This window comes from Vipera berus, assembly GCF_964194415.1.
Source record: "Vipera berus genome assembly, chromosome: 2".
Lineage (NCBI taxonomy): Eukaryota > Metazoa > Chordata > Lepidosauria > Squamata > Viperidae > Vipera > Vipera berus.
Window position 1 is genome coordinate 189,333,691 of NC_138203.1, and position 12,963 is coordinate 189,346,653.

General features: G+C 34.6%; 2 protein-coding genes across 2 annotated transcripts in view; one reads left to right on the forward strand and one right to left on the reverse strand.

Annotated features, from left to right (window-relative positions):
* Positions 1-12,963, forward strand: part of DOCK2 (dedicator of cytokinesis 2) — a 322,065-nt gene that overhangs the window by 108,088 nt on the left and 201,014 nt on the right. The window lies entirely within an intron of this gene.
* INSYN2B (inhibitory synaptic factor family member 2B) overlaps positions 1,166-12,963 on the reverse strand; it is a gene marked incomplete at its 3' end in the record, with an annotated part of 30,818 nt that continues 19,020 nt past the window's right edge. Inside the window, exon 3 of the mRNA XM_081319662.1 lies at positions 1,166-1,346. Within this exon, the coding sequence (XP_081175788.1) occupies positions 1,166-1,346 (181 nt within the window). The remainder of the gene's footprint in view (positions 1,347-12,963) is intronic.

Sequence of the window (12,963 nt, forward strand, 5' to 3'; positions counted from 1 at the left end):
TTATGACAGTTGCAGTGTTCTGGAGTCACGTGATACCATTTTGCAACCTTCTGACAAGCAAAGTCAATGGGGAAACCAGACTCATTTAATAACCATGTTACAAATTTTACAATTGCAGTGATTCACTTAACAAATCTGACAAAAAAGTTGTAAAATGGGCCAAAACTCACTTAACAAATTTCTCACTTAACAACATAAATTTTGGGCTCAGTTGTGGTCATACTTTGAGGACTACCTGTACACTAATTTTAGAGTAAGTTTTTCAAAAACAAAATTTAGAAGTATGAATAGCTCAACCCTTTTTGTTTTAAAAAGAGTGTGGTGACTTAGATGGATTCCTACAGTTTTGTAAGGTTTTCACCCCAAAGCCATGTTTCCTCTCATAAAATTCGGTATTTAAGCTGGGACCAAAAAGGTTATTTCTTAACATTTTAACATATTTGCTGTCTCAACATTTTTGCTGACTGCTAGCTTCGATTATTTAAAACAAATACATTATGAAAAAAAAAATGTTAGGTGCACTTTGGTACGATCGATACAGAATTGCTATAAAGCAATTTGTCAGGGAACAAAGCCATTAAAAAATAACTATAAACAGCAACCTGTCAGCTCCAGAAAATCCTGAATCAAGTTGGCCAAACAAGTTCCTATTTCCATCATACTCGTGTTATATTCAGATGACAGAAGTGCTTGGTAAGGAAGTTATAGAGAGAAGGAAAGGTACGGTTTCATTTTACTGGCCTCCTTGTCCTACGTTTCAGAACAGTTTAATCTGAATACCAAGTGAGTGGTTTTCTCATTACATGGTATGAGTTTTGAATTTTTAGATTGAGCTCTATATGGATTTAGAAAATGCATATTTCTGACCAAAATATCTACCACCACCGCCACCGCCACAATCCCACAATAACGCTTTACATCTGGCTCATACTGCTTTCGAATAAATGTTTATTTTCCTGAATGGACCTCATGCTCTGATATTTCCCTTACTTCCTAGCTGCCATTATTTCTGTATCCCAACGTTGGAATCATAGCAAAGCAGAATTGCCGCAAATCAATAAATGAAGAAGAAAATCAGAGCATGTGAGAAGATGTAAAGTCTATTCACGATGGGCCAAGAGTGATTTAGATTAAATCTTAAGTTTGATACCATCTTTTAAGCTTTTCAAATCCACCAGAAGCATTTCTTTTTCTTCGCCTTTCTTCTTATGTCCTGTTTCTCAGGGACTGGATGATCAGATGGCTGTCTTTGTAGTGTCACCAAAACAGGACTCTCTTCCACTTGATCCAATGCTTTCAAAACTTGGTGAAACCTATCTTCTTGTTGCCTGAAGTCATATTCTACACTATATAATGAAACCAGGAAAAAAAATTGTGAGTTTTTTAAACTAGTTTTGAAGTTAGACAACAATTAATTTGACGACTGGAAAACATACTGCAATTTGTATTGTCTGTAGTTCTGAAAATGGAAAGTAGAAGTGCTTTTCCTTCTGAAAAGAATCAGTAAACAGTTCATTTTATATCAATCCATTCACAATTAATGCAAAATTTGTCTTATATTCCAGTAAATCTGACTGATTAAAATGCCTGCGGTAATGAAATATTTTAGAAAAATGCAAAAATAAACACTTTCAGATTGATCTTCTATAGGCTTTATTTCATGTTAATCAGCAGCATCAAGATTGCTAACCCTTTTTTAAAAATAAAGGAAACAGTTACATAAAATGCATTTCTTTTTTAGGAGCAACGTGATTTTCTTAGAATATATTTTGTTTTGGCAGAACTCAGACTGATTATTTCCCATGTTGAGATTATATTTTAGTTTTAACAAGCACTCTCTTGAAGTATTTTATGCAGCTATAAACAAATGGTAATATAATCAACAGGTCTTCAACCCAATTAAAGTGAATTTAATTGATTAAACTATAATTAGTTTGACAGAGTAAAGTATCAAATTTGTTCCTTTAAAATAATTTTGAAGCTACATTCTTTTTTATCATTGCCCAATACTTACCTATTAAGAAATCTATTTTCTCCTGGATTAATTTTAAAAAGGACAGAATATACTTGCTTTTGTTAAACTTTAAAATGTTTGTCATTTAAAATGATTTTTTAAACAATCTGTTTCAGAATAATTGGAAACACCATCTTAGTTGATTAATATTGTAATATGCACCTAAAAGATATAGAAGCATTGATTTGGTAGGTATTTCCCCAGGCTAATACTACAGTATTGTAATATTTTGACTTAATTAATCTAACACATACATTAATTAAGTAGTCCTACTTAATAATACCAAAACACACAAATGCTAGAAACATTCATTTCATAGAGAAGAGTCTCGAAGGCAAGATGCTCTTAATATCAATTGCTAGGAAATGCAACTTATGGAAATTGGAAACTCATGATCTGCTTGTGAGTTTTCTAAGAGATGTCTGTAGAGATTCTCAATCATCCAGATAATGGTTGTTCCAAAGCTGATTTTTCCAAAAGAAAAAAAAATGTTTTTTTTCTTTAAAAACATTTCACTTCTCATCCAAGAACCTTCTTCAGTTCTAACTTTGGACTTTCCAAGAGATATTTGACTGGTTATTATAAAAACAGGATAGTAGGGTTAGGTAGATATTTAGAATTATAAATATCTTCTTGCCTTCTACAATAAATATACTTTGTACTTCTTCTTGGAAAAACAAAATAAAGGATACAGATCATGTCTGATGGACAACCATTATAAAAGCCGTGATTTTTCTTTCCTGGATATGGTATTTTCAACAGGATCCAGCAGAAAAAAAATATGCTACCCCAAAAGACCCCAAAGAGCTGTTTTCTTTCTTTGTGACTGATAATTCAGTTACGAGATTATTATAGATTTGTGTCTACTTTCTACTATATTATGGCTTAGCTATGACATTGCACAAAACTGTGTTTATACAATTGAATATCCCCTTACTCTAAAATATTATTCCTAATGTTTAAGAAGAAAATACTTGTGAAGGAGATGTGGGGTGCTTGGACAATGGGAAATACAGTATGAGTATAAGTCCCTTCCTTGTGGTAAGGCTTAAGTCCTTTGATATCTTAAGATATTTAGAGGAAAAAAGCAGAAGTCTTAGCCTATGTGATCAAACAATAACTGAGCAAGTAATTTAAACAGCCAGTCAACTGCAAAAGTAAGATTCACTAAAAAGCTCTGTTGTGGTGTAAATAAGTTGTTAACATTAAAAAGCTTGAGAGATGAGAAACAACTGTGCCTCACCCCAGAAAGGCAATAAAGAACTAGCATTAATATGAGATTCGCATCCCTGAAGTTCTGCACCACATCGATTAGGTGTCCTGAGTTCTATGAATTATTAGGAGATTCATCTAGACAGACTGAAGATTTTGTTAGATTTCCAATTCTCTCTTCATACTCTGCTTCTAAACATTTTAGAGTCATCCTGTGTCCCATGATGAAAAACAAAAAACATGACAATAGAGGCAACTTTGTTCTAACCCAGGTACACTTCTTTCATAATCCTTTAAAACTGTGTCATGTGATTTACTTATTTGCGAAATTTATTTTCCGCCCATCTCATATCCAAATGATTCCAGAGGGCTTACAACATAAAAACAATGAAAAACATTTAAAGCATCCATTGTAAAAAACAACAACAACCCGACAGCAGATAAAAAACATCAACAGATAAAAATCATGGATACAAAATGGCATAGAAGGGTTGCTGGACACACAGGGGGAGGTGGGGTTGAATTTTAATTAGTCAAGCCAACAGTCTGAAGCTCTCCCATTGGCTCCCCAAACCATTGGTAAGCCAGCCGGTCTTAAAGCTCTAACGAAACTGTCGCGGAACAATTAACAGTCCGACCAGAGGAGGATGGACCATGGTTCATTTGCATGGTCAATATCAAAGTAGAAAGAAATCCAAGGCATATTCTATAGTAAAACTTTTAATGAGAAAACAAAAGACCTAAACTGAGTACATTCTTCTGCCTGATGAGAGAACAATTAGAAATGTACAATTAGAAATGAGCGGAGCTGGCAACACTAAAAAAACACGCAGTGACAGAAACATCAGGAGGATGGGAGCCAATCTCACCTCCAGAGCTAAGATGTTTCAGAGGGCAGGAGCCACAGCAGAGAAGACGTATCGCCTGGATCCCATCAGCTGAAATTCCTTGAATGATGGGATTTGCAGTATGCCCCCCCCCCATTAGTGCAGATGGGGTCCCATCAGGGTAAGACAGTTCCTCGGGTACATTGAATCCATGCTGTGCAGGGCTTCAAAGGTGATGACCAACACCTTGAATTGCAACCGGAAGCAGCCCGGCAACCAGTGTAGCTGGTTGTCATGTATATACAAAAATGTTTTAGAGGTTTTGCTCATTTTTTTTATTAAGCAAAGGCTTGCTTTAACATACAACAAAAATTAAAACTGTTGTATCATACAGTTTTAGTTTAGTTTAGTTCTCCCAAGTTTTCTCTTTATCCAATGAGTGTTCTGTACTGTTTATAAGGCACTAAGTTAAAATGATGTACAATTGCAGAAATATACGTGCAAGATTTAATTAGGAAATTAATTAATACTAAAGCAGATTAACTGGTAAGGGACAGTTTTAATTGCTGAGGGCAAATCTAATCAGCAGGACTATGATTTAAGGATCTATTTGTTTATTTCTGAGGTTCTTTGGCACTGGTGGTTTGCATTTAATAAGAAATGAAATAGAAAATAAGAAAGTTAGTCTTTCCTTGAATGATGTGGTAATATTTGTCCATTGAATTAAATTAGAGGTTCTTTTAACTTCCCTCAACATTCCCAAAATCTCAGCTACATTGAGGCTTTGTTTATATGCAAATGTTATTGATCAGTGAATCAATCTAAAATATATGAGCAACTAGGAATGTTTTAATTAAGTGACAATCCTAGTAGAAATAAATTGAATAGTATTGTAGATCTTCTGTTTCTACTCTTTTGGCAAGTTGTAGATTAGTTTAATTATGATTAGTACTGCTATTATAAAGGCAATGAATATGCACAACATCTTTTAACAAAGCAAAATTTTCTAAACCTGAGCTGTACAATTGAAAGACCCATATTTTGTGTTGGGTTATCAGCAAGACCAAAGCACTTTTTAACATCTGGTATAAATGGTGAAGCTATTTTAAAGGCTAAGAGATAGGTTCACTAATCCCAATTATATAGCACCCACCCACCCTACTTACATTAGAAATATAAGATCCAAGAATGTGAAGTAGTTGTAATGTGGCATTTATTTTATTTATTTATTAACCAAGTTTATATAGCTCCCCATCTCATAGTAAAATAACTCTTGGTGGATAATTAATATTTGATTACAATAGGAGAGCCAGTTCGACCTAGTGGTTAAGGCATCAAGCTAGAATCTGGGAAACTGTGAATTCTAGTTTTGCCTTAGCCATGAAAGTCAGCTGGGTGACTTCGAGCAAGTTGCTTTCTCAGTGCAACCCACTTTGCAGGTTTTTGTTATGGGAAAATATGAGAAGAAAGGAGTATTATGTATGATTGCTGCCTTGAATTATTTACAAAAATAATAAAAATAGTATTTATAAAAGATAATAAATGGATAAAAAGTTTGAAAATGGATTAGCATGACTGTTGATTCTTCTGGCCAATCTTCTAGATGGCCCAGGTGAGGTAATATAAGTTGTTTTACAATGGAAGAGTTTTATTATTAGTTTACAGGAAAGACATACTACTACATGATCGGGAGCTGCATGCCAAAGGAAAATGTTCCTTGGCATAGAGAACACTGATAAAGGGATTTTGATACAAGAAGTTAAAATAATAGGATTAATGCTGGGCTTTCCAGAGCTTAGTATGTTTCAGCACTGGTCTCTTCATGGCTTACATGGTGGGTGGTACAACAAAAATTAAAACATCCATTGTGTGATTGAAATGCTGACAAATAACTTCATAAAATTCCCCCATCTCAAAGAACAACACAATAAGTGAAAAGATAAAGAAAGAATAAAATATGGCACGTGGCTTAAATATCCTTCGTTTGTATCAGAACAACCAAGAAATGTGTTCGTCAAGGACTATTCCCCAATGTAAATAAATCAGTGTGATAAACTAAGAATGTGGTGGTGGTGGTGGTGGAATTATAAGAAATTCCTTAATAAGAAATTATAAGGAAAAGCAAAAGCAGTGGAATGTATGCTTTGTTGATGGACAGGATACATCTAATGCTACTACTTTCTCATTGCCATTTTATTGTGTGAAGGCAAAATAAAAATGCTGCAACTCAATATTTTTTTAGTTCTATCTGCCCGATTTTTTTTTCTTTCTCAAGAGTAGCACCATTGAGGGCCCCATTCCAATTATTGGAACAGTTTAGAATAAATACATTGAAGATTGCATTTGGGAGGCAACAATCCTGTACCTGCTGGGAATAAACCTCATTGGATCTAAGCCCCATTGAATTTAATGAGATTTACTCTTCAGCTGATATGTATTGAATTGCACTGTAAGTATATTTGAAGCCAAGGAATTCTTGCTCAAAGAGGCAGAATAATTGTAATAATGTAATGTTCAAACACATACTGTAAATATGCTATATAGATCTCCATACTGAGTACAGTTTTGCTAGTAAGGGAGATTTAGCATTGGCTCTGATACAGCTGTTTGGTTTAACCATTTTTGTTGCCTTTTAATTAAAAGAGGTGATGCTGCTGCTGTTGGCAAATTTTTCACTGTGACTTTATTATTAATAAAATTTTATATTTCAGGATGGTCTTAAAAATAGCCTACTATTTTATGACTTTAAAATGCAAAAATAAAAATAAAACAATTATCTGCATGAAGCACTTCCATTTTAAGAAGTAGTCTTGGCATTCCTTGTGGGGCAGCTTTGTCCATGCATAAAAATTGTCACTATTGTAGTTTTGTTGCTTTTTTTTTTCAATGATGCAAACCTCTGGGTTTTGTTTTGTATATTGCCCCAGTAAGAGAGAATGGGTGATCCAAGGTTATATGCTGTTTATCATTATATATGTTCACATAATAAATTATAGGACTCATTGTGTGCATTGTGTTCAGTAAAATTTTAATTTTTAGTTACCAAAACTATAATATAATTAGCAACTTTTGACATTTTTGCACAAGGCTCTTTAGATTACTCAATGTGAAGCATCAGTGCTTCTTTTTAAAACTAGATTTCCATTGAGAATCTTTAAGCCCTAATATTTTATCTGTTAGAAAAATATAATCTAAAGGATACTGTCTCATATTGCTAGTCTGATATGTTGGAATGTTGGGATAAAAGACTCCCAAATAAGAACAGGAATCAGGCCTTTCTCTTAATGAAATATCAGTGTTGGGTGCTAGGTTTGAATGATGCAGTTAAAAAAATCAGAACAGCATGAACAAAGGCAAAATATTTTGGAATTCTGATTTTGAAAGCCTCCAAAAATTATTCACCATATTCTAACTTTTAATATGATAGTACATAGTCCAGCGTGTTTAATCATTTGATGCAGAGAAAATCAAATTCTATTTTGCTCTTATTCCTGACACATCCCCTCTGCCTAATTTTTTTTTTACATAAGATAATTTTTATTGTCATTTTTTTACTGTGGGCACAACGGCGCACATAAAAAATGAAATTTAGTTGCCTGCTCTCAAAGTGAAACACATACATTTAATTTAATTTATTAATATTTCTATACCGCCCTTCTCCCGGAGGACTCAGGGCGGTGTACAGGGCAAGAATAAAACACAGAAATTTACAAAAACTAAAAGATAATTAAATACATGCCCAATTAAAATACAATTGATACATAGTAAAAACCCCAATAAAAATGATAAAAAACCCCACCAATCCCCCCTCAGGCCAGGCCGGCTTGCTCGAACAAGTATGTTTTCAGATCGCGGCGAAAGGAGCGCAGATCAGGCGCCGTCCGGAGCTCAACCGGTAACTGGTTCCATAGCTCCGGGGCGCCCACAGAGAAGGATCTCCCCCTGGGGGCCACCAGTCGGCATTCTCTGACCGGTGGCACCCTGAGGAGGCCCTCTCTGTGGGAACGCACAGGGCGCAGGGAGCTTGATGCCGGCAGCAGATGTTCCCTGAGGTACTCCGGCCCCATGCCATGGAGGGCTTTGAACACCATTACTAGCACCTTGAATCTCATGACACACACCTAAACATACTATATACAACATATGTACAGACCCACAGCCCTACATATACATAACAAATAAATATTAAATACTGTCCATCTTCCCTATAACTTAGACATACTACAAAAGAGTATTTCTCTATGAATCAATTGAGTTTGTTATCCACTGTGCATTAGGTGTGCTGAGAAATTCATCACATGAGACTGTTAAAGTAATAAATATAGGGTTAGGGTTTCTGAATATATATAAACATTCAAATTGCAATATTTACTAGAATTGAGAAAGCTGAAACCCTGATTTAAAATTCATGTAGAAATGGTAAGATTAGAAAGCTAATTTGGACAAAAGTGTGTATATTAGGCAAAGATATGCGCAAATGCCTAAAATGTGTCACCATGATAACAATAAAGAGATATGTTCTGGAATATCTATGTAAATTTTATCAAGTTCATAAACAATGAGGCTGAATTCATTATACAGAGCGCTACATATATTGAACCAATCCAATATTCTTACATCTACATTTGGTTAGTAATGTATAAACGATGGAAATAAATCAGTTTGTATCTCACTTAGCTAAGATAGATAGATAGATAGACAGACAGACGGACGGACGGACGGACGGACGGACGGATGGATGGATGGATGGATAGATCAATATTCATAAATTACTTCTGAACTAGGAAAGGATGAACCCTAGCTCTATAGATAAATGATACCCGGTGCATCTCTTTTTTTCCTCCTCAAACCATTTTAAATTTTGCTTATTGGTTTGAATTCTTCAGTCAGGGTCCAGATCAAAGGGTGCAGAAGGACATTTGGAAAAAAAATCTTCAGATTCACCAGCTGGAATAAGAAATGCTGCTATATGTATTTTTCCTAGAGAAAGTTGTTTGGCCAACATGGAGAACAGAACCTTGACTTTTAAAACCCTTGAGTGTAGTGAATTATGATTTTTACGCTACTTCACATACCCTTACATTTTATTACAGTGGTGGATAATGTCAGTGGGTTCAGGGACCACACTTAATATAGTAAAGGGGAGGACTGTAGTGGGTTGGGTTATGCTGCAAACATGGGGAGTGTCAGGAGTTTTGATTTTTCTTTTAGGGAGTATACAGAATCTTCCTGAAAAATGACAGGATATTATACCATTATTTTTTGTCTATGGGGCTCCACAAGCTGCAAAAATGAGGCTGCATGTGGTTGTGAAATTTAGATTGTTACTACTGTTTTTTTGATAGAAAAGCAACTGACCCCACAATTTAATTTAGGACCTAGAAATCTGAGAAATAGTGAATTAGATTTTCACTTTGAGGTAATTAAAAACTTGTAAATTTCAGGAAAACGATCTCTTTTTGTATTTGCATTTGCTTTAATCTTAGCTAAACATGCCTTCCCTCTGTATATTTATTGGGTTAATGTAATCTGAATACTGCTGGCTATTAAATATCCACAGAATAACACATACACACACTGAGTACAAATTCTTAATTAAAAAATTGCCCAAGCTAACTTTTCTGCTTCCTTCAAATCTTACATTTAGCATCCTTAACAATTCTTACTTGCTACCCTTCTGAAGCTAATTAGATGGCAAATTCTCCCTTATGTTTATAGTAAGCATAATTGCAAGTCTTAAGGGTATTTTCTTTCTCTTCTCATTAATGTGATTCAACAGAAAACTATATGCTGGTTTTGTTCCTATGGAAACATTGACCTTGTAATTTCAAAATGGTATAGAGAGAATTCAACTAGATGAATCATGTTAACATCAATCAAAAATTAAATAATAAAGAGATAATTAATTATTTTTCTAAGATTCAGATGAAATTCTGGGTATGTTCACGTATTGCTAAAATTTGTTTCCTGCTCCCAAAATTACCAGCTTAATCTACGCAATACACATAGAAGCACAACAATTACTTATTCTGAAGGACTTCTTTATAATTTTTGGAAAAAAAATAGTGCCTATGATTGTTAGATCATCTAGTTCTGGATTTGTCAGGCCCACCACAGAAACCAAGAAAAAGATTCACCTTGCAGAGGAGATGGGTAGCATTAATAATAATTAACTATTTATTTATTTAAAAATAATAAATAACTATTTTAAAAAAATAAATTACTTCTGAATAGTTTCCTTTATTGTTTCTCATTTATAAATAGACCTTGCCAAACTAAAGCAACTATTTGCATAATTCCAGATATATTCTGAAAATTGCCAGAGTGGAACAAACCGTCTTCTTCTCTACCAGACTTTCCAAGCTCTGCTGCATCTTTTTGCCTTCTGGAATACAGCCTCTCCCTCCCAGGAATTCAGACTAATTCCACATCACAGGCTTGTTACTGTAGCCAGCAGTAGCATTTAAAATATAAGACGAGGTTTTCTCAATCGTGTTACAGAATATTTTACTTCAGTTGCTATCTTTGGGACTACTGTTGTAGTAATTTAATAACCATGATTCATTATAGGAGATGTATACAATGAGAAAAAGTCAAAATGGCAATTGCAACAGTGTGATGGAAGACATGCTTATTTGTATATGTATTAGACTTCCATGGCTAGCCTCTTGATTCTTTGACCATAGCCTGCAGACATCCTCGACTTGATTAATCAAAAAATATATTTAAATGAAGCAGTTCTTTCTCTTAAACTATAAATATGCCACCTCACAACTTTCTCCAGTTTTGTTATTTGATCAACTTGTTTATGTATTGAATAAATGAGGTTATCAATGTATCTGAGAGGCTATTCTAAGGTTGAAGGAAAAGAAATTATCTTAAGGATTTTCCATAAGAGAAACATCCCTTAATATGCCTTTTATTTGCAACCCAAACTCAGATAATTAAGTCTGAGTTAAGATAATAAAGTTGGCTGGCCAAACCGTCATACCACAAAGATACATTGAGACTTATAAATGTATCTTCATGGTATAACAGTTTGGCTAGCCTTTATTAATTAGGGTTATAGTGTTGTTATACACATTTTTGATTAAGTTTGTTTATTCTAATTATATTTTGTAATCAAGTGTTGTTGTTGTTAGTTGCAAAGTCGTGTCCGACCCATTGCGACCCTATGGACAACGTTCCTCCAGGCCTTCCTGTCCTCTACCATCTTCTGGAGTCCATTTAAGCTCACGCCTACTGCTTCAGTGACTCCATCCAGCCACCTCATTCTCTGTCGTCCCCTTCTTCTATTGCCCTCAATCTTTCCCAGCATTAGGCTCTTCTCCAGTGAGTCCTTCCTTCTCATTAGGTGGCCAAAGTATTTGAGTTTTAGCTTCAGGATCTGGCCTTCTAAAGAGCAGTCAGGGTTGATCTCCTCTAGGAATCAAGTACTGTATAAGTAATCAATATCCATTCTTGATTGCTTCCTTTCAAAAACCTCCTAGTTTGATGATCTCCTTTATGAAGCATTTATTCCAGAGGAAAGAGTTAACAATCTACATTTATTTATTATTTGCAGACTGAAACCTGTGGAGTCACCTTTTTGGATTACTAAATAACTGCTGTCACAACAGAACACAAATTCCCCCAGTAATCATTAAACATATGATTTAAAATTGACCTAAATGATACCAAGTGTCTGTGTAACCTGTAAGCCTAATGAGGAGAAGCAACATAAATGGTTGGGGACAATAAAGAAGATAATTAAAATCACAGGGAGTCTCAGATGGGAAGGAACCAATCACTTTAATGAAAGTTGGTTTTTGCTCTAGAATATTTTCCATGCTATAAATAAGACACCAAATGAACCAGGAAAAGCCTTGGGTTAATTTTCAGGGTTGATAGAGTTTGAAGCATTACTGCTTTTCCAATATAGATTTTTATTTTAAAGAGAAAGCAGCAAGTGAAAATATAAAGCTTCCCTACATGATGTTAAGTTTGTCAGAGTAAAGTAACTAAAGTAAAGTTAGTTGAGTGGGGATAAAATGCAAGGGCTATCGATCATAACCAAAATACTTTCCAATGCTGCCAATAGAAATATATATATTTTTAGACAGATATTGTAATTTCTTTTTATTGTGGCTTACAAAACAGTTGTTGTGGAAGGGGAAATAAGATATAACCTATAGTTGTTAAGAGAGTGATGGCAATCCACAACAAAGTAAATCAAGAAGGCAAAATGGCTAAAAGAGTACTACATATTTTTGTGACTACTATGTGAACAAGGAAGCTTTCCATGGAGATGTGACCTTTGCATAGTAGGTTTAGCAGTTTTCATTCATTTGTAAATAGCTGCTTTTAACTGCTAAATGGAGCAATTAGCTAAATTCTCATTCAAAATTGCATGCAATGGGAAATTGTTAAGCTCAAATAAGTATTCAAGTTCAAAAACTACATAGATTTACCCATGTAGGCAAGGAAAAGTGGTAATCATGCTGCAGTAAAGAATACTTCAGTCTCTCTTCAGCAAAGAGAATAATATATTAGTGCAAATAATTATTTAAAGTTAAAAATGAAAAGTGGGGAGGTAAAATAGAAACTTTGGAAGTGGATGGGACTTATAGGTGGATAAGGGGAAGATTAAGTGGACCATGGGGACAAATTTGATGGACTTAGAACAGACCAAGACTTATTTTAATTATCTTTTCTAAGGAAATCAATAATTAGACAATTCCAACAAATTTCAAGGAGCCAGGCCATAAAATAAAGTTATGGATACTCTGAGTTTTTTGTTTCATGCTTGTCTCATGCTTGTCTGTTTCATGCTCACAAATCACATGTGTATGGAAAATAAGGTAAGGGTGTACTTTAACAAAAAGAGCCTTGGTGGAGCAGTGGGCTGATGCTTCCTTAAGTAACACCAGC